The sequence below is a fragment of the Ambystoma mexicanum genome, chromosome 1q (genome assembly GCF_040938575.1).
Source record: "Ambystoma mexicanum isolate Mex_15411 chromosome 1q, UKY_AmexF1_1, whole genome shotgun sequence".
Classification (NCBI taxonomy): Eukaryota; Metazoa; Chordata; class Amphibia; order Caudata; family Ambystomatidae; genus Ambystoma; species Ambystoma mexicanum.
This window is the reverse complement of record NC_090922.1, coordinates 550,716,830-550,739,765: the sequence shown is the minus strand read 5'-3', so window position 1 is coordinate 550,739,765 and position 22,936 is coordinate 550,716,830. Positions and strand designations below refer to the sequence as shown.

Sequence of the window (22,936 nt, the reverse complement as noted above, 5' to 3'; positions counted from 1 at the left end):
GGATTTCCAGTTCCCGGGATGGGTCGACAATGTCACTGCTTAAAATAGACGGGTCTGTTCTCTCTGTCAAGGGTGTGAGAGCGGATATGGGCAGAGATGGCTGTGGTTCACAGTGTATCAATGCCTCCACCACTAGCCGCGGATCCGACGCCATGAGATCCACCTGCTGGATGGGCAAAGTGGGGAGAAATGGGGTGGAAGGGAAAGTGAGGGAGAAAGGTAAGCACTGGGGGAGGGAGGCACACCCCACAGTGCTAAGTGGGTCTGAAGTGATTTCTCTTCCTTGCCCATCGACACTCAGCCCAAAGCCCTCTCCACCATTTTCCATTCTATCAGCATAAGCTATAAGCTCACTACTGTCCTTTGAGTCTTTCATAAGTTCTCCTCCTTTAATAGCCCCTCTGATTGATTTGGTGGGTACAAGTGGTCGGTTGAGAGGGACAAACTGCATATCCCGTTCCGTCTCCATATCAGAGCATGCACTGCCAATAAATCAGAGTCCGATAACTCACCGCTTCCATTGATGTTGGTGCCCCCCATTGTCAGCATGATGGTTTTCCTCCAGGGTGAGGCGGCAGGTTGTGGCTCATTTTGCTTAATAGCAAAGAATGTTCTACCAGCCATAGATAGTTTTGGTTGTCGGTGAGTTATTTTACTGAGCTGCCTGTGTAGTTTAAAAATAGAGGCAATCCCTAGAGCCATTTCTGACAGCCCCCTGGCCCCATTTGGGGGCATGGTATCTGGGCGGTCTTTAGGTGGATCCCTTTCCATTCCACTTACTAGCACTGGCACGAAAGCCTGTAGGGCAGTACCTGACCTCCCAACCCCCGCATGGGCATGATAGTGTTATAACCTGGGCCACTTGCTGAGAGGGCTCCTCGGGAGGGCCTTCAGGAGTACCTACTATTATGCAAATACCTTGTACTTTTTCTGGCTCACCATTTAGATCAGTGTTGCCCATTAGGTTGTAAACAGGCCCTAACATGGAAGGTACGGCCAAGTGCAGTTGTCTTGTTTGACTTCTAGTGCCAGTCAATTCCATGCAGGGAGAGCAGGCACATCAAGTCTCTAGGATAGCCAGGTAGCCAAGAAGACAGGAAGTTCCAGGAAACACAGGCAACATACTCGAGACACTCTGTGACGCTCCGCGTAGAGAGTATTTTTAAACTGTAGCTCCTCCATTGATGTTGAACGCAAAGAAATACTACTCAAGCATGCCCAGCAATGGGTCGCACATGCACAGGCAACACACTCGAGACACTCTGTGGCGTTCCGCATATTGGGTGTTTTTAAGCTGTGGCTCCTCCTTTGAAGTCGAGTGCAAAGAAAGACTGCTCAAGCACGTCCAGCAACCAGTCCCAGAGGCACAGGCAACACACTCAAGACACTCCGCTACACGTAGTGAGAGTGTTTTTAAGCTGTAGCTCCTCCTTTTAAGTTGAGTGTAAAGAAAGACTGCTCAAGCACGTCCAGCAACAGGTCCCACAGTCACAGGGAACACACTTGAGACACTTTGCATTTGTACTTATACTGGAAAAAATCACTTATGTCGAGTTTTCATTTGGACCATCTAAATGATAGATACTTCATAATGTAAGATACAGAAATAAAAAGAGAAAGCACATGCATATGTATATCAGGCATAAGAGTAGAGAAAAACATTTTGTGTGCCACACCATTTCTCGTTGAATTGCTAGCCTTCCTGCAACTGCATTTTCTGCATCCTGAATCATTTTCAATATATGTACATACATTGCATTTGTAGTTGCACAATCTGCTCAATTATTGCAATGAAAAGTCTTTTGATCACTGAACGGTTTTTCAGATCATGAAGAAAAGTGAAAATATTAACATCGCTCCTAACAAGGTAGGGTATGACTGGAGTACAAACTCAAAAATTGCAACTACAAGCTTATGTGGGTCACTATCGACTGGGGTCATAGGTATTTCATAAAACAGATATTTTCCCAAAAATGAATCTGGGTATTGAGCTCTCTTCCCATTTCTAATGATGAATTGGTGCTCGGGCATAGTGCCGAAATGGTTTTGCTTATTATTAAATTGTTTTTCAAATAATCTCTAAAAAGTATGTTTAAACTCTGGTATTCTCTGCAAGTCTATGGACTTCCTGCTAAATTTTGAGGCGTGTCCAATGAATTCCATTCCAACAGAAATGTTTTTCAATCGCACACCGTTTTATCGTCCTTCTTCCTGGTCACCGATCGAGTCTGCACACACAGCAATTCTTCTTCTTGTCTTGCTTCCCAGTCAGTGGGTACTAGAGGGAGGGTCTCACATTTGTAAATCTTTATGTCGCCCAAATGTAACCAGGCTCTTCTTCCAGACACTGTAACTGCAGTAGGGGAAACTTCATCTACTAAGAAGGGTGCATGAAATCTTGGCTCGTGCCACCTATGGGTGCACATTTTAATAAGCATGTGATCTCTAACATACAACTTTGGTGGTGGCAATAATTCACTCAGATTGGTTACTGGGCCATTCTCTTCCATATCCTCGAGCCCTCCCTCTGATGCTTGACTTGATCTGAAATGAAAGAAACACAGGTAGTCATACATGTCAAGTAATCTTGCATCTCATCTCCTAGAGTCTGTGCTACACTCTGGGCATTACTTCTGACTCTAGATGGGGCCGTAAGGGGCCTCCTCATGTGGCTCCCTGTTACTAATTCATGGGGCGTAAGATTATGGTCCGAACCTGGATGACTTGAAAGGGCATACAAGGTTAGGGGTAGGCAATCTAGCCATCCCTTTTTCAAAGTTAATGTGATCTTTGCTATTCTTTCCTTTAGGAGGCCGTTGAGCCTCTCACAGGTTCTGTTTGCATGTGGGTGATAAGCAGAAGAAAACGTATGCTTTATGCTCAATAAAAGTTCTATTTTCTCAAACAGCTCATTGACAAAGTATTGCCCATTTTCGGACCTTAATACTTCGCACACACCATCTCGGGAATACTTCACACACTAGGAAATTCACTGCACAAGTGTCATCAGGGTGTATACAAGGACTGACTTTGATCCATCGAGAAAAGGGATACACCACCACTAATAGGTACCTGTATCTGTTAAATGTTTACAGCATATGCAAATGCTGAAAAGGGCCATTTGGACAGGGCATTACTCCTCTGATTGTTCTTAGTGTATGCCCAGCTGTGAAATTCTGACACAATGCAACTCACAATGAACTGTGCAATGTGTTCCAATAGATTTGGAACAAACCAGTCTCCTGAAAAGGTGGCATCAAGACTTTCTCAGGTTATATGTGCAGGGAAATGCAGCTGCTGAATTGTGACCTTCATAACACAACTGTCTTTCCAGTGCTTTCCTGTCTCCTTAGTGTGTCCATTGGGGAGAAAGAACACCCCCTATGTCTCCATAGCTCCTGCACTTCTTGTGGGGGCTCTACCCTGTATCTCTATTAATTGTGTAATTGACAGCATATTAAATCATTCTCATACTAGCATGCTATGATTTAATACTTACTTAACATTTTCAGTGTAGATACTCGAAATATCTGAAGAATATGCAACCCTTTGGACTTCTACATCTGCGGCTTTGTTTCTGTGTGAGAAAAGTCTGTTTGTTTAGAATGCGCTGTGCATTTTATGACCGCTCTGACCACTGGGCATTATAGTGCCTTAATGAGTCTGTCCAATAAAGACGCATGCTGCACTGGACTGCCGTCTGCATGGAGATAACCCTCCTTTTCCAACGTGACAGCCCTGCATGTACTGTTGACCTCACATAGGTGGAATCACTGTACACCGTCACTTCCTGACCTTCGTGTTTCTCGAGCACAACAATAAGCACTACCAATGCTGCTCCCTGTGCTAAAAAATGGGACTGTGGTCTTGCAGTCACCACTACCTCAAATCCACCATTTAATCTGTGTCTGACAACTGCAGATCCTGAATGCCTTTCCCCACTAGTCAGATCAATTTTTGATGAACCATCAAAAAAGAGAATCCCCCATGCCACTAAAGCATTTTCTTTCACACAGGGTATATCTTACAACATAATTAATGCAATTGTGCACATGATCACCTTGTTTTACAGGTTCAGCTACAAACATGGCTGGGTTCACTATTTTACATCTTACAATTTTAATTGCTGTATTAGAAATCATCACTTCATACGCAGATGCTCTTGTGTTGTCAATGTACGTTAGGGCTTCTTTAAAATGGCAGATAAACCATGCTCCACATATAGCGTCATTGCACAGCCTATCGTAATACTTGTAGATTTCTTAATTGCAAATGCAGCAGCTGCCAAAGATTGTTCACATCAAAAAAGTCTTCTCATAACTGGATCTAGTGTCCCACTGTATTACGCCAAACGTTTCTAGCTTTGTGTGAATACTGCTGTGTGAAAATAAATAAGATTCTTCACTATAATTGGGGATTTCTAAAACTGGAGCTGTACAATTTGCTATTTTTAATTCTTCAAATCCTTCCTCCATTTCTTCGGTTCATTCTATCTTTTTCTTACCAACTGGTGCTTTCTTGAGTGCTTGCAAAAGTGGTTTGTGTATGTACTGTAGCTGAACACCCAGGCCCTGCAATAATTGCCTAAGCCCAGAAACTGCTGCATTTGCCTCACTGTATTTGGCTTTGGTGTTTTCATGATAACCTCAGCTCTCTCGGGTGTCACTTTCTTTCCTTCATGTGAAATTAACTGGCCTATGTACAACACCTCTTCCTGGCAATACTATAATTTCTCCTTGTCTACTTTGTATCCCTTGTCTGCCAATATAGCCATTAACTGAACAGAGTCCTGCCTACATTCATCCTCTGTTTCACTACAGATTAATATGTTATCTACGTACTGAATTACTGCACTCTTGATTTCAATGTTACCTAAATCCATCTGTAGGACCCTATTAAAAATTGAGGGGGACTCATAGTACCCTTGAGGCAAATGAGTATGTTTTAGTCTCTTTTGTCTGAACCTAAAGGAAGTAAGGTCTGGTGAGTCTTTGTGCAACAGGATCTAGAAAAAGGCTTTCTTCAAATCGATCACTGTGAAATACCGAGCTTCAACTGGGATACTACAGAATATTGTTGCAGGATTCGGGACTAATGAAAATTCTGCTTCTACAATCTGATTAAGTGGGCACAAGTCCTGGATAAATATCCACAACCCTCCTTTAGATTTTTATTATTGAATACACTGCAGTATTGCATGGGGACTCTGATGGCTTTAGGATTCCTGTTACATCAATGCTGAGATAGTCTCAAATATGCCTTCATCAGCTTATTGAGACATGGGATACTGTTTTGTTGGGGTAGAATTGCTCCTGACTTCAGTTTTATTTTAGCCACCCCTATTCCCTTCAATATCTCAATGTCATATGGGCCTGTAGTCCAAAGGACAGTTGGCACCTTTTCTTCCTGAACGAACGCTGGCCTTTGCCGCATCAGTGCCATTCGTAGTGGGATTTCCCTTTTCTCAATCTTGATCCAATATGTAATGCTTTTGAAAAACACAACCTCATCATCTCTACGTTTATCTCTTAACATATCTGTTATGTCAGTCAATCTGTATCCCTCTTCAAGAGCTATTACTGTTCCCCATGCTCTGCTTTTGTCATCTACTCCTTCGAGCATTGCTATCTCCCCTCGTACTATGGCTGCTTCCAATTCAAAGGGAATAATCTGCTCCTCTTCCTCATCCATAGGTACGTGTGGCCTAAATTTAAAATGCATCAGGTATCCCCATAATTTTTCCTATTAATCCAGGTAGCCATGTTAATAAAATGCTTAACCCATACATGAAAGTTTCTGGAGCTACCGGAATTCCTGGTAGAGCCACTTGTCCTGTAAATGCGAGTATAAACTCTCCTACATTTAAATAGTGTATTTCTGGAGTGGAGCACACTATTTCTTGATCAGTGAATGAAATTGACATGTTATGTTTCGTCATCAAATCTCTACTCAGAATGTTAACTGCCGTTTGTCACAAATATAACAAGAGGACATACATGTCGCATTCCCCTATAGAAACAGGTAATTTGTCAGTAAAATGAATTACATTCTTAGCTCCAGAGACTCCTTGAGCATTCATGGCAATACCTGACATTGGGTATTTTCCCCCCTTTCTACAAGAGCGAGTCGCTCCAGTATCTACAAGAAAAGAACATGCTTTGCTTCCTATCGTCACATCGACCCTTGGTTCCTCTTGGGGATCTGGTGTTACTGATAGTACTGAACACATGAAGTCACCCTGTGAGCTGTCCTATTGAGGGTACAAATTGATCCCTTTGCCCATAAAAGTGTTCACTCCTACCACAGTGACACCCCCATCCTAGGTGTCTGTGCTTGCCCTGTGTTCACATTCCATTGTGTCTGCATAAGTGCTTGTTGTGATTGACATTGAGGTGGGTGCATAGGCACTGGGGCCTGCTGTGCTTGTGGCGCTTGTGTCAGATAGGATGTGTGATCTTGGGCAAATTCCTCTCATGTTTGTGTGCTGTATGGCGGTGGGTGGCCTGTCCCCCTTCTTGAATTGTGTCCATTCTGTTACATGTTTCCTCGACTTCTACATACACGCGCAATATGCACTATTAATCCAAAATTCCAAAACACTGGTGGTGGTCCTCTGGCAAATCCACCTGCATATCCTCCTTGGGTGTTCTGACTTCCACCCTTGGCATTTTGAAATCCACATTTGGTGTTATGAAATCCACCTCCTCTAAATCTTTCACCTCTACCTCGTGGCAGAAACCCATACCCAATTTTATCCACCGGGTATAGATTGCACACGTTATTTCTTGCATTCCTCCTCCTTCTCCACTTGTTAATACTGCCCCTTCTATAGCACATTTTGATCATTTCTTCTGAACTAACTTGACTTCCTCAACCTTTCTGTTCTCATCTCTTTTTTTCTTCTCTTGTAACAATCGGCAATAATGCACACTAGTCAATTGTATCTCAGTCTATGGCTTCACTTCCATTCCTACTTGTTATTTCATTTGTCTCTGTACTTTTTCTGGCAATCCCTGGCACAAAATAGGATAGAATAGTGCCACTGTATTTTCCCATGCTTCACGTGTCTCAAGCTGCCATCTCACTTGAATATCCAGAATATAAGCAATAGGGTCTTCATCTTCTTTCATTTTACGTGTCATTATTGCACCCATATCTCTGATGTGTCAGGATACTGTACCCTGAGAGCGCTCCAAACATCTGACCTACAATTATTTTAAATGGCGTACATCATGCACTGTGTTTTGTGCTGTCACACTTGCATAACCCGCTCGTCTCCAAATTGCATCAGCTCTCTCTCCAAGAATAGGTGCCAATAGACCTTTTATCTGTTCTATGGCCAACAAATGTCCTCGTCATTTTCTCTAATTCATATATCCATTTCCCAGCCCCCTGAGTCAAACCAGGTAACTTGCATTTCAAGTTATCCTTATCCATCTGGGGCCATGGAATCTATTGCAGTCTTGCCCCCCCCCCTTTTCTAGCAAGGGGAACTGTGAGAATCCCATCCCTTAACTGGACCCCTTTATTCATTTACCCAATGCAGGGGTAATCATCCCTATTCGTCTTCATGCTGGTAATGACTTTAACCTACACACATAGGGTGTTGATTCCTCCCTCACACTACACAATTGGCTTCTGGAATGTGTGGGATATGGTATAGGATCTGGTGTTTTTTCTTATGGTGCTCCAGATCTGACCATCTTGCCTCCTTATCAACATGTTGACTTCCCAAGGGGACACATGTACCCTCCCCTTCTCTCACATGACGTGGCTCCCTTTCTTTGACATTGCTCAACCCCAACTGGTGTGACTATCATCCTGCTCTTCTCTATCTAAACCTAATCTACTCAAAGACAATGCTCTGCGTTCATCACTGAACATGTTTTCCACCTCATCCGGTGTTATTGATATTGGGGTTCATCTGGCACTGCCTTCAGTCTCATACTCGTTGTTCTGCCTCATTTGCTGACATATCTTATCAATCCTCTCTCCAATACTTTCTGCTTCATATCTTTCCTCTTCTTGTGCTACTGTAGGTATTTCTTGAGTCATTTCTCTCATTGGGAGAACTTTGCTTATTGTGTCCCATTGTTTCTGTATTTCATCGTTCTGTCTTATTTGTTCTTTAAGAAAGAGACTGGCATAAAGACCTCACTGCCTTCTATTCTATTCCTTTTTCTACTTCCCTTGGCTCTCTCACCTCTCTTCTTCCTGCTTTCGTGCTTCCCTTCTTACTTCTTGTCTTTGTACTTCTTTTCTTCTCTGTAATCTTTTTTCCTTCACTCGTTCCGCCCCTTCTTCCTCTCTCTTTCTTTCTCTTCTATCCCTTTCTTCTATTTCTTTCTTCCGACTGTCATACTTCCTTTGTTCTTCTGCCCGCTTTTCGTCTTTCTCCTGTTCTTCCCTATATATCTTTTCCATTTGTTCCCTGCTTTTCTTTCCTTGCTCATCTTCTCTTAACTGCTTTTCTCCTTCCCTTTCCTTCTTTTCTTGCTCGTCTTTGTCTTCCTTTTGCCTAACCTCAATGCTTTTCTCATCTAACTTGAGTAATATCTGTCCTCCCATCCATTCGTTCTGTACAAGTGTTACCTCATTGGCCCTATCCTTCTCTCCTTGCATCTCTTAATTTCCTTGTCTATATCTGTTGATATATTCAATCTCTTGCCTCATTCCGCTTTGTCTCATATGAATCTACACTTGTCGTCCTTCTATCTGCTTTCTTCTAGACCTTCAGCACTACCATAAGCAGGGGTGCATATTTTGGGTTACTATACCCCGCTGCTGCTTTTAATTCTTTTAAAGAATACAATCCTGTCTCCTCTGCATCTACATTCTTAGTTTCAAGTAGAGTAAGAGGAGCCAAGGGCTCGATGCGCTCCCTTTATGCTGATTAAGCATCCACTCTTCCGGTGATGGGTCCTCTTTCTCCTCTTGATACATTTTCAAAGTTCTAAAACTGCCAGTCTTTTCTCTAGTTTCTTCTCTCTGTATGCAGCATGCACATATGTAGCCATGTGTTGTAGTACTGCCTTTGACAATGATCCCCTTTGCGGCCATGGCATGATCGTTTTATCAGCTGTACCCTTTACCCATTCTGCACTGTACTTTTTGAGCTTGGGTGCATGTTGTTGTAATGGTTTACAAAGGTGCATAAGAGGAGTGTCCTCCATAATGACAAGTCACAATTAACTGTCGATCATACCTCATTTTATTGAATAAATATCTACCTATCTCAAAGCTTATTGCTCCGCACTTTGAATCTTAAAACACTAAATAAGCGCAAGCACATCCTCTTTTGTCTTAACAACCTATTCTGTCTTCTAACTGGCCCTACCTGTCTTCTGACTGGCGCCAATCGTTTACTACACTAAACTTGAAATAACGTCGCTCCCATGTTTCACAATTTATCACTTTTCAGAACTTCAAGCATCAAATAACACTCAAAATAATAACACAGCACACATTAATAACCCTTGTGATCACCTTCCCTTTTCCCTATAGTCATTTATAGAAGGAGATATTCTTTCTTCACCTCCAATTATATTTTCTGTACATAGTTTAAGATGACACCTTCCATTGTCCTGACCGTGTGTATTCTCTCTTTTAATATTCCAACTGGAATTTGAGAGGTCTTCTTCTATCTCCTTTGAAATAGGATTACTTAGGTGTTCTTTTATCCAAACAAAATTCCTGTTACCCAACTTATTTTCATAAACTATCACAATCTCACCATTTTCATATTGCAATTTCCCTTAGCCTACTTACATCCCTTTAATCGACTCAAGGCCTTCCGTATAAACCACTTTGCCTTCTGTCTGCAGAGCGCCCGTGGAAAAAGAGCTGGGTTTTCTTCAAAGCGGACCTGCCCACTTTCTCGATTTCTCTTGCAAGTTTATTTCTATCAGCTGCTCTCCACAGTAAACTCCACGATCTTCCAGCTAATGGCGGAGGATGCTTGATCGTCCGAAACTCTGAAGTCAAACTAGTTTATATCGGAAACCACCCACACCACTACCACATGAGTTTATGGCCCTTGCAACATGCATCTGTTACTGGATGGGATTATACCAGAATAAATCTCAGTCCAAATAACTGGACAATGTCAAATGGATAGCAAGATGTTGTTTTATTAGCAATGATCTAAAACAGGGAGTTTTAAAAGAACATCAACGGACATACGCTCATTCTCTAAGCGATTTCCACATGAAATACAATTATATATTCTATTAGTCTGTTGCTACATGTTAATGTTAATGTTATGTTAATGTTAAAGGACATTTGTACCGTGCACTATCACCACCGGAGTGGTCCCCTGGCGCTCAAATGGTTAAGGGACACATCTAGCTATACAATCATATTGGAGCTAGGTTTGTAATTGGTGCTCTCTATCAGGTGGACAACTCATGACTACCTCTTCAAATGTGACATATTAAGAAAAATAAGTTACACAGTGTTTCAATGGTTTCTCAAAATATATGGTCCTTCGTTATATGGACTAATACAATTAGTTGGCATGCTTGTGCCATGTCTGGAACATTCAGTTCAATTAGCAGCACCTAAGCCAAGACCCGGGTGCAAGTAGATATGACATTAGGGGGTATTGTACTAAAATGTCACCTTCATTTGTGCGCACCTGGAGTCACTGCGACTTTGGAGGTGCACAAAATGAGGGAGACATTTACTGCACCCAAGAAGAGCAGGGGTTGCGGGTGTGTCCCATGCTCTACATGGGCACAGTAACGGGCATCGGGGGTTGTGGAGGTGTACCCCGCTTACCATTTTGGAAAGCGGGGGACATGTACGAAAAAAAAAGAAAAGCACCCTGCAGCGTCAGCTCTAACCCACGTTAGTGGGAAGAGCTGACGCTGCATGGATCACAGAGTGCAGGTGGCACACACAGAAGTGTGCTGCCCTAAATATAAGTGGGGTGGGGGAGTTGGGAGAGGTAATGCTGGCTGGAGGAAGCGGGCACAGGGATCAATATGATCACTGCGCCGTACCGTAACTGGCATCAGCATTTTCGGCTGTCACAGTTACGGGCAGTGCAGTGATCACATAGATCCCATCAGGGTGCCCTACCACCCAATTAGCCCAACATTTCTCATCACCCATGCCTTCTGCCATGAAATTCTCTTTGTAGTTGGCCTTGCAGAGTATTCTTTCCTCGGAATGCAATGGGAGTGAGGGCACTCGCTATCGTATCTGTAACTCCAAGTTAAAGCCCTATTACCATCCTTGACTCACGTGACAAGAGACCACATTGTTTTCACTCTTCAAGCTTTACATTTTTTAAATGAATTACGACTTGGCATCCTTGTGTTCTTCCTTGCACCTTGCTGTGAGAGGATTCTTCATTGTAGATAGCTTACCTCAACTTCTCAGTTCTTGACTTCAGGCCAGACAGCCTCCCAACCCAAAGCCAAAGAATAAACAAACACGAAAAAGATACTGGATGCCACAAACCTAATTCACCAGTATGAAAGCTCAGAAGTCCCAAGTAATATTATATGGACAACAGATCACTAATTCTACCACTGGGGAATGAAATTCACCTTCTTGAATAAATTACTTGTGTCCTGAAGATCGCCCAATAATTTGATCAAGTGACAACCCAGGAGAGGGTGTAGTACATGTTGTAAGGGCCAAAACATATGTCGACCGCAAAGGGAATTTAATATGTCTTTCCCGATCTCTAGTGCATAACTAACTAAAGGTTATGTTTGAAGAAATCAAATTCTGTTACCCCATAAATGTAAAATCAATGTTGTATGCAAGTGGTAAATGATGATTATAGATAATTTGTTTATATGTTTTTTTGTAATGGTTTTATGAAGAATAAATGAAGGATATTGTTTTGCAATCAAAGCTGTGTGATACATAGAAATGCCAAAGTTGATTTAGGTGGTCAATCTACCCAATGACAAAGTAGATTCAGATCATTTAACCTGTTGTGCAGAAGGGACTGTGTAGAGAGGGGTAGTCAATCTGTTTTTGTTTTCTGGTAATAAGTATAAGACATTGAAGTGTCATTCATAGATGGGCAAAGTTATAAGCCGAAAGCTAGAGTACAAGTAGGGCATGAGAAGAAGTTGTGTATGTAATCTTCAAAGAGGTGGTAGAAGAACCCATAGGAAGAGATTGATGAACAAGGGAGGTGGTGTAGAGGGTGAATAATAGGGACACAAGGATGTAGTCTTGAGGGATGCCATCTGGAAGTGAAGTTGAATCACCGTTGGCCATGTTCCATGAGATGGAGAAGTACCAGTGAGAAATAAAAGAGGCCACAGAGCTTTTCCTGGATGCCAAGGTTAGGAAATGTCCAAAGAAGTGAAGAGTTGTCCATCATATCAGAGGTGGCTTAGAGTTCCAAAAGAATGAGGATAGGCGATATTTTGAAATGCTGAGCAGCAAAACTTTTTAACATTTTCCCAGAAGAGGTCTTTGCTTTGATGTTAGAGATGCTACGCGCCTCTTTGAGGAATGGGTGCCTTCCAAGTTCAACAAGGCATGCTTCAATCTCTGTTTTTCTGAAGGAGGGACGAACACCGGTGAAAACTGGCAGCTAAAGGCCGATCAGCTTATTGAACACGGACAACAAGATTTTCGCCAAGCGTTAGCTTTGAGGATTGAGAATGCTCTGATGGATATCATAGATGTAAGTCAATCTGGATTTGTAAAAGGCAGACATGTTTCAGAAAATATGAGACGATTGTTGCTGACACTATATGAAAGCAAAGAACACCATAATGATGTGGTGATGTTATCCTTGGATGCTGAGAAAGCTTTCGACCGTATTGAAAGGACATATCTTTTAAGTACATTGAAAGGCTTTGGTTTTGGAGATACCATGATCGGATGGATAAGACTGCTGTATTCACGGCCAACTGCTTGTGTTTGGACTAATGGCATGAATTCAAGCGTATTTGAATTTAAGAGAGGCACGAGGCAAGGATGTCCACTGTCGCCGATTTTGTTTCTGATTGCCATGGAATTGCTGGCTGCGAGGATAAGAGAAGAGGATAGAATTGAGGGAGTATGCTTTGGTGTCACCTTCCAGAAAGTTTGGTTATATGCGGATGACATGTTGGTGGTGGTTCAGAATGTGGAGAGCTCCATTCCTGCGCTGATGGAGTTGATCGATGAATTCAACAAGGTTTCCGGATACAAGATCAATTGGACAAAGTCAGAAGTGCTGCCGACATCAACCACTTGCACTGTTTTGAAGATGCAGGGCTTTCCCTTTAAGTGGTGTCCGACAAAATGAGATACCTTGGGATTTGGCTAACGAATGATGTCTCGAAAATATTGGATGTCAATATTACCCATGTGATTCAGTCTTTGGAGCTTGACTTGAAGAGATGGAGTGCACTTAAATTGAGTCTCTGGGGAAGAGTGAATGCTATCAAAATGACTTCGACACCACAAATCAACTATGTGCTCAGGTTGCTTCCCCTGGAAGTTAAAAAAGGCCATTGGAGGAAAATTGAGAGTTTAATCCAGTCTTTTCTCAGGGGGAACAAACAGCCACGCCTCAGTTTGTGGAAATTACAGCTGCCCCAAGACTGTGGGGGTTAGGGGGTTCCGGATTTTGAGAATTATCATTTGGCCTTTGGAGCCAGGCATCTGGTTCCATTTATTGAAAATTCGGAGGATGTTTGGACATTGGCAGAATCAAGTAGTTCTTCTCTGTTGCCGCCTAGGGCCATGCTGTCCAAGGTGGATGGATCTGGTTATCGCTCATTTCCACCAACGAAATTCCTGAGAACTTGTTGGAGGGAACTATGGAAGAAGAGTAAACACAAGGTATGTGATAATGATTACATCCCTATCTGGCTGAATCCAGATATTTTGCTAAAAGGGAAGCCATTATTGTGGTTGAACTGGCTTCTGAGTGGTGTACTATGGCTGAGTGATCTGATTGAAGACGGCAAATGGATCAGCTATAGAAGACTTGCACAAATTAAAGATATCGGAGACTGTACAATGGGTGAATACAGAAAATTGAGAGGTTTGCTGCGGAACCAAGGAACTGTTAATGGCGCTGGTTGGCAGTTATGGCTACCTAAATATAAGGCATTAGGTGGTATGGCGTCCAAGGTATATAGAAATCTGGGCCACCAGTACACGCCAGCAGAGGGATTGTTAACTAAGTGGTCCAAGATCCTTGGTTCTGAAATGACTGTGGAGAGGTGGAGGTATCTTTGTAAAAACGTGACTCTGACTTCCATTAACCTTGGGGAACAATGCCGCCAAATCAAAATTCTTAATAGAGTGTTTTGGACTCCCCAAAGACTGTATGTGAGAGGGATGATTGACTCAGAGGCTTGTTGGAGGTGTAAGCATAATGTCGGCTCCTTTGAGCACTTGATCTGGGACTGTTATGAACTGAGGACATTTTGGAGGAAGGTCACTGAGAAGATTAATGAGGTTCTATTGCTGCAAGAGGATTTTGATTACAACACTATCATCTTGGGTGAGGATGATAACGTGGACGAACTCACTTATCCACAGAAATGCTGTTTTTTTAGGGCTGCAAATTCTGCAAAAAAAATTGTTTTGAGAAAATGGAAATGTGAAGAGAGGCCGACCTATTCAGAATCGGTGGAGGACTTGAGGCTGGTTGCCAGGATTGAGAAGGTGATCCTTTGCAGAACCAAAAAAATGAAATTGTTTGATGAAATGTGGGGTGGGTTTTTGGGAGGCATGTGATATTAAGTTGGTCTGTTTTGCATTTTTAATTCTGTGAAGGTTGGGGATGGTTTGGGGGTGTGTGGATTCTTTGCGTTGAATTCTCCAATTACAATGCTGGTAAGTTTGATGTTTGTATGTTTTCTGTAAATTTCAATAAAAATTATTAATAAAAAAAAAAGAAAAGTTTGAGACGTGTTAAGGCTGATTATGTGGATTTACAGCTGTTAAATAGAGATTGGATAGAGTCCCAGTGGTCATTAATGTTCAGATCAGAAAATATCCACTTGAAGATGAGACACTTGAGTATTTTAGAATAGTGGTGAAGGAGAGATACTGGCCACAAGTTGGCAGGATTGGTGGGATCAGCTGAGGGCTTCTTCAGGATTGGTAGGGCAGCTGCTACCTTGACGCAGGCTTTGAAGTTTCCAAAGAAAAAGAGAGAATTTTAAAAGGGGACAAGGGTAGGAGGGAAGGAGAGGTGCAGGTTCTTTGAATGTATGTGGCACAAACGGGTCAACAAGGGTACAGGGAGGATTGGCAGTCTGAAAGATGGAAGCCAATTCAAAGAGAGAGGTCGAGGGAACAAGCATACCAAGGGGTTATAGAGATAAGAGAAGGGGCGGGATACGAGGACAGGGAGCGTTAGGAGTGTTGCAAGGATGTCATATGGACAAAGGGGATGTAAATTCTTTAGTGAAAACAGAAGAACACATAATGTGTGGGTGAGTGTGAGGGGGAGCTAACATGGCTTTCAGGGTGGAGGACAGCGTGCAAGGGTACGGATATAGAGTAATAATTTGAATGTTGAAGTAAGCTGGTTTGGCTGAAACAAGTGCAATGGTCAGGAAGAGAAGAGCATTTTTAGAGGTGAGGAAAATAGGGGAGTTCAGACTATACACCAGGTATTGAGGAGGTGTTGCATTTCTGTTTTAAGTAGAGGGATATGAGCAGTACTTAAATGCTGCATGGGAAGGTAGAATGGGTGAAGTTACGCAAGAGATAGTGGTGGTCAAAGGAGGTGTAAAACTAAATTAAAGTCAGAAGAGCTTTTCAATAGAGGAATCCTGGGTTGGAGCACAGGTGAGAAGGGTGTGGCACAAGGAGGGATAGCTGCTCAGGTGTGAAAGTTGCCTCCACAGACAACATATTCCCCTCCCACTGTTTGGTAAATTCTTGCAGTAGAAGGGTGATAGAAGGTGTTATTTCATTATTTTTAAGAACCGCTAATTACAGACAGACACGCTTTCTCATTTTTGTATTTCTTCTCTGAATATTAAGGCCTACAACTCGCATGTCCAGGTGCGATCAGCATTTTGCTTCTTTGTCTCACATATACAGCCATTCAGTCCAAGGCATGTGACTTGCTCGATGGAAAGTGCTTGTTTCTATTTGCCCGAATGTCCCTCTTTTTTTAACTCTTTATTGTTGGTTGGAACAGCCTTTTACACTTAGAGAGCAGGGCAGTTTGACAAAAAAATGGTAGGTTAATATTTTTTTCACTGACAAAGCAAGGAGATATCTAAGTCCTACAGATATCCAAGTCCTACACTGACAGCTGTTACCATTACTCACCTTGCAGGAAACAACAAGGAAGTGTTGATCAGATATTTTGTCTATGACACATTTTCTATGATTTCATCAGGTCCAAATGTTGTGCTCACTTCAGATACCCCTTTGATATTCCTGAAATGACTCTAGTGCAGACCATGCTCTAAACAATTTTTGTGAGGTTGAGAGAATGGTCCAATCTCAGTCTAATTATTCATTGACCTTTCTGAGTAAGTTGTCATTACATGAATGGATAGTACTATCCGTGATTTAAATGTTATTTAAATTAGCATGGATCCAATAGGGTACAACCAATGATAATCACTGGTCACCAACATTGAGGCGAATGACTGTGAAGTTTGGTACTTTTGATTCAGGCTGAATGAGCCTCCAGAGGTAAATATCTGCTTAATCCAGAGCAATCCTGAAGCCTTAACGTCCCTAAGGAGATGATGTGCTGTTGTGTATCTCTTCATACTCTTCGAAAGCCATCACATTCACTAAATGTTCCTTTTCTCTTCCCATAGAATGAAGCACGACGAGCAGATTTCACATATGTGGTAAGTAGCTGGTACTGGGCAGAGCTTCGCACGCCTCTAAATGCAACCCTGCCATATATATGTTTCATCCCGTTGTTCACTGTAAATAAATGTATCCAAGTGGTGTAGCGAAAAGGGCAAATGGACGATCCATCATATTTGTAGAAGATGTGTCTCCTGCTGATATAGGAGAGTGTCTGAAAGCCATAATTAGGCAAATTAACTGCCCTTGCTCTTGTAGAGAAGTGGAGACACTCGTTTGAGGCTCCAGCCCACCAACAAATCTCATGCACATTCACAAAGTTAACAAATACAATCAATAAAACATTGTGTATATACGTAGTGACATAGATCAAATATGCAGTACAAATAACGTCACAAATACCTACATAATTTTGCAATCAATCAATGAACTTTATTCCGGTAAAATATACTCTTTGAAGTCACACAAAGTAAAACGTACAATTATAAGAATGTGTAAAATAATATAAACTACAACAGTACAACACATCTTCTCTCAAATATTCCATCAGAAGTTCCTGCAACCTGTCCTCTTTTCTTATAGCCCAAAGCCTACACTCAAACATATAGTTGAGTGCTTCCAACCTCTGCCAAACCCAAAACATGCACCCTGCACCCGCAGAAGGCACACCACCCCAGCAGTTCACTGTCCAACCTACATCCTTGATGAAGAGGTTCATACATTCCTTGCATGCCCCTTCCACCCACACATCATCACCATAGCACTGACACTGGTGAAACACACTACAATTCACCTATACTGCACGATTTCTATCGCAGCACCAAAATCAACGCCCCCGGTCCATCCAATCATCAATGAAGTGACGGATGCATGCTGGCAAGACAAAGTCGCTGCCACACTCCATTGCCTAACTGGTCCCCCTAAGCCTATTTGCGACAGAAATAGGAGATGCCGCTCTTGCACTAGCTGCAGACCAACTCACTCTAGCCTGCCTACACCTTCTCTAATAAACTCTGGGCTCAGAGAACGCACCCACTCGCACAGGGTCCCTAGTACTAACCTACAGTCTACAATCTATTGTCACTACGAGACACTGCACTTGAATTCCATCCTCACCACCCCCACTGTCAATCAAGATACCTATTTTAATTGTTGTCACAATTTTCTTAATTTACACAGTACCAGCAGGACTGCACAAGGTACTCCCTTAGAACAAGCCACTCTGCTGACTAGCAAAAGTAATTCTCCACGCACTGGCGTAACAGGGGCCCCAGCTTTGCGGGGGCCCCATGACCCCATGTCCTGGGAGGGGGCCACACTTGAAGTAATATAAAAGTGGAAAAAAAATGTTTTCACATTTCTTTTTTTAAATATTTCTTATTGAATTCACTCTGCATTTATAAAGAAATAATTTCTGTAACAGAAATAATTTCTATATGAAGGCAGAGTAAATACAAAAATAAACTTTCTTTTTGAAGTCCGGGGGCTTCCCCTACCCCATGACATGAAGACCCTAGGCTGGAGGCCTCCATGTCATGGGGTGCGGGGAGCCCTATGACTTCAAAAATAAATAGATTATTTTTGAAGTCAGTCTGCCTTCATAAAGAAATTATTTCAGTTATGGTTCCGTCCTTAATGGAAATAATTTCTTTATGAAGTCAGAGTGACTTCAAAAAGAAACAATTTATTTTTGAAGTATAATGTTTCCCCTCAACCCCATGACGTGTGTGTGTGTGAGTGTATGGTGAAAGAGTGCACACAAATGTATGGGTGTCTGGGTATGTGGGTGTGCGTGTACGATGAAAGGATGCACACTTAACTGTATAGTTGACTGTATTGTCTGTGTGATTGTATGGTGAAAGGGTGTACACAAATGTATGGGTGGCTGGGTGTGCGTGTACGGTGAAAGGATGCACACTTTAATGTATGGGTGGCTGCCTGGGTGTGCCTGTATGGTGAAAGGGTGCACACTTAAATGTATGGGTGAGTGCCTGGGTGTGTGTGCCTGTATGATGAACGGGTGCACACTTAAAAGTACGGGTGGATGCCTGGGTGTGCCTGTTTTGTGAAAGGCTGCACATTTAAATGTATGGGTGGCTGCCTGGGTGTGTCTGTATGATGAAAGAGTGCAGACTTAAATGTATGGATGACTGGGTGTACTAGTGTATATATGGTGAATGGTGTCTGTGCTTGTGTTCAGGGGTGCAACAAAACCTACTTTTCAGCGGGGCTAACCATTCAAATGTTGGGAGAGGCGCTAACTTCACTTGTAGTGGGAGAGGAACAAACTTATTTGTGTGGGGACTTTGAACTTCTTTACACATTTTAACGAGACTATTCTAGTGCAGCTTCAATGTTACAAGCAGTTAACTCTCTCCTTTAAGTCTGAAAGTACCCACTTACGGACTGCTTTTCCCCCTCAACCATTCCAATCACTCCCCTGGCGTACAAGTACTAAACCCACATCACAATTTCAATTGCCTAAAAAATGTGGCATTTGAATGCAGGTACTAACAGTGAAATGCTGTACATTAGTAATTACTGGGCCGGGACCTTGTTAACAGCGAAACCCAGGTGCCGTTTAACATCTGTGTCCTTTTCTGTCTGGCAACTGCTCTGTAGGTCAGCCAGGTCAAGTCAACATAACCCACAATTTCAGGGGTGGGAGTGCTGAAGCCCAGTCAGCTCAATGGTGTTGCACCACTACTTGTATTTAATGCCTTCATTACTTATTGATAATCTTCATTACTCCTAGCCCTATACTTCCTCATCCCAGTACTTGTGTATGAGCAGTACTTGTGTATGAGGCACTATGCCGCATACACAAGTACTGGGATGAGGTAGAGGTATGAGAAGGTAATGCCTGATTTAGCTACCTGTAATCTTCATTGCTCCTAGTCCCACTCTTCCTCATCCCAGTACTTACATACGAATCAAGGAACCTCATACGTAAGCACCAGGACAAGGAAGAGGGACATGGGGGTAATTCTCGGCCAATGAGCTAATTTTGGAGGTTGGGGTAAGGGATATGAGGGGGATTGGATGTGTGGGGGGCAGGAGTGTGCAATAAATCATAATGGCAGTCCATGTCCGTGCTAAGCAGGCATGATATGTGTTATTAGTGGCTAGAGAGGCATTTTGGTGCAGCCAGTCTAGTCATTCCTTAGTTTGGTATGACTTTTTTTTAACTGGGCATTTCTGATAAAGTAGTCCTGCTAAGTGTAATTACCTGGCTAGACTGTCATTTGGGTTCTGCCAGTCTAGCCATTTAGTACTGCGGCATTGTATATTTTTCTGGGCATCTGTGATAAAATGATATGATATGATATGTCATATATAACCCGCTTGTACACAAGTGTTTTTAGGCGCGACAAGACAAAGTAAGGAAAACAGAGGGAGGACAAGACAAATGATCTTACTAGGCCTTGTGTCATTCAGATTGTGCAAGTGCGAGAAAGAGAAGTGCAAGGGGAAATGAAGGGGGGAAGTTCAAAGGGAGGGGAAAACAGGGCAGCAATGCTCTGAGTAAGTGCAGCCAGGGCTGCTCGGCTCTCGGTAGTGCAAGGAGAACAAGGGACTGTAGGGTTACAGTTACAGTCCTTAACTGCATGGTAGGCCCAAGGCAGTGGAAGGGTGACTGATCAAGAGAGATCTACCCCCCCCACTCTCTGCCTGGAGAAGCATCTAACCCTTAGGGCTCGAGAAGGAAGGTATTTTGGAAGAGAGCGTCGGATGTAGTGCGGATCCCAGCCCCAGAAAGCCTTGTGGACAATGCAAAGGGTCTTGAACTTGATCCTTGCAGCCACCGGGAGTCAGTGGAGAGATTTCATGGCTGGAGAGATACGGACCCTGTGCTTAAGGCCAAGGATAAGTTTTGCAGTGCTGTTCTGTATTATTTACAGAGGGCGGAGAGTAGAGGAAGGCAGATTGAGAAAGTGGCTGTTGCTGTAGTCCAGTTTAGAGAGAAACAGGGCTCTGGAGACAGTGAGCGTCTGGGTGAAAGTGAGAAAGGGAAGAGTCCCTTTGAGGAGGTGCAACTGGTAGTGACACTTCTTGGCGATGTCTGAGATGTGAGGAGAGAAAGAGAGAGTGGAGTTGAAGATGACACCAGGTTTGAGCGAGAGAGGAGAGGAGGCTGATGGGAGCCTGAAGGAAAGCTGAGTGTCATCCGCATAACAATGAAAGTTAGAGGAGAAGGCAGAGATCAGGTGGGCCAAAGGGGCAAGTAGAGGTTGAAAAAACAGGTTGAGAGGATAGAGCCCTGGGGAACACCACAGGTAGAGAGAGGTGGCGGAGAGAATGGGATCAAGTTGGACCTGGGAGGGGCGGTCCAAGAAGAAGGAGGTCAGCCACTCCAGGGCCTGATCCATGATGCCCAGGTTCTCATGGAGTCGATTGATCAGGATGGCGTGTTGACCACGTCGAAAGCAGAGGAAAGTTCAAGGAGGACGAGGACAGAAGGAATGCTGGAATCAAGGTTAGAGGATATGCAGTAACAAAACCGCGGCAAAAATGTCCCCTTTACAAAAAATTGCGGCAAAAATGCTGTGGTTTGACCCGGTAAAGGTGAACCCCATTATACCATTTAAGGGGAGCGGGGGTTGCGGGGGTGTCCCCTGCTCCCCTTAAATGGTACAATAGGTCTGAGGTTGCAGGGGTGTCCCCCGCATCCTTTATATGTATGCAGTGGCAAAACCATGGCCTTTTTGCGGCAATTATTTGTGTAAACTGCCATTTTTGTGACAATTTTAACACATGGAACCAGTTAGAGAACAGATCTTCACAGGTGTTTAGGAGAGCAGTTTCCATGCCTCTGGCAGCTCTTAAGCCAGACTGATGATTATGGAGAAAACCAAAAGATTCAGTGTGGAGAGTAATATGGGAGATATCCAGATTTTGCAAGAGTTTGGGAGAGGGGAAAGTTCCAGTGGCAAAATAATTATTACATAAATCGGCCAAGGCTGGAGCAAGGTTGTCAATATGGCCCTTGATGATTCTGGAGGAGCGGGCGAGCACCTGTTTCGACGACACTTCCATAGATGGGAATTCTCTAGAAATCTCGTCAGGTGTAAGAGAGAAAGAGGAGAAAGAAGGAGGAGTGGGAGAGGTAGCCAAAGAGGGGCAGAGAGAGGAAGAGGGAGAGGAAGAGGAGATAGTGTACATGATGTCCTGAGTTTTAGCGGAGAAGCGAGAGGCCAAAGCCATACAGAGGGCCTGTTGAGGGAACAGGAGAGGTAGAGACCACAACAGGATTGGCCAGTTCCTTGCACATTTTAAAAAGTTTGGCCGTGTTGTGAGAGACCGCAGAGGCGCAGGCTTGAATGTGTGCTCTCTTCTTATGAGTCTTATTGCTTCGACTGGCATTTTGGGGCAATTTGTCCAGGCATGTCTAAATGTGGCCTGGTATGCTTTACTGTAATGCTATTACGTGTCTACACTGGTCTACATTGTGCAGCCAGTTGGACATGTTTTCACTGTGGCATAGCATTTTTAATAGCAAAGCATTGATGTTCCTGTGCACTGTTGGTGACTTGCATGTATTGGATTGGTATTACCCTACAAAACAATAGCAAACACTGGCTTTTTAGCAAATTTTTCTCAGAAAGTGTGCTGTATATTGCATTAAAACACATATTTATATCTTTCTACTAGTGCAGTGTGTGGCATACCGCTTCAGCAGCACGTTTGTGTGTATTGAGCTAGCGTGGTAATCTAAGCTGGCTAGAGTGTGGCGGGACCCGTGATTTGTTGCCGAGTTGGTGGGGGCCCTTCAGCATGGCTCACAGGGGGCCCCCAGATCTTGTGTTACGCCACTGGCTCCACGCATGCCAAGGAAGATCAAGCCCACTACCTCACCACTTCAATGTGCGCTGATCAACGCCAGTTCGCTCCTTGCTCATGCCCTAGATATTAATGATCTCATCACTGTACTTAATCTAGATCTCTTAGCCATCAAAGAAACATGGCTTCATGCAGCCTGGGGCTCGGCACTATCGTTAGCCATATCAGCCGGCTACTCGATACTCTGGAGTGACAGACCTGACGCCAGAGGCAGAGGAGTAGCACTGATAGATAAAGAGTCACTGCACATTAAACTGCTTAACACCAGCCTGATAGGAAACTTGGGCCTGCATCGAGGCAAACTGCCCATCTTGCACACAGACACTATCTC

The 22,936-nt window shown here is 43.3% G+C and overlaps 1 protein-coding gene across 1 annotated transcript in view; it reads left to right on the top strand.

Moving 5' to 3' along the window:
- LOC138521666 (carcinoembryonic antigen-related cell adhesion molecule 8-like) overlaps positions 1–22,936 on the top strand; it is a 179,871-nt gene that overhangs the window by 94,475 nt on the left and 62,460 nt on the right. Inside the window, exon 4 of the mRNA XM_069634663.1 lies at positions 16,770–16,802. Coding sequence (XP_069490764.1) covers positions 16,770–16,802 — 33 coding nt within the window. The remainder of the gene's footprint in view (positions 1–16,769; positions 16,803–22,936) is intronic.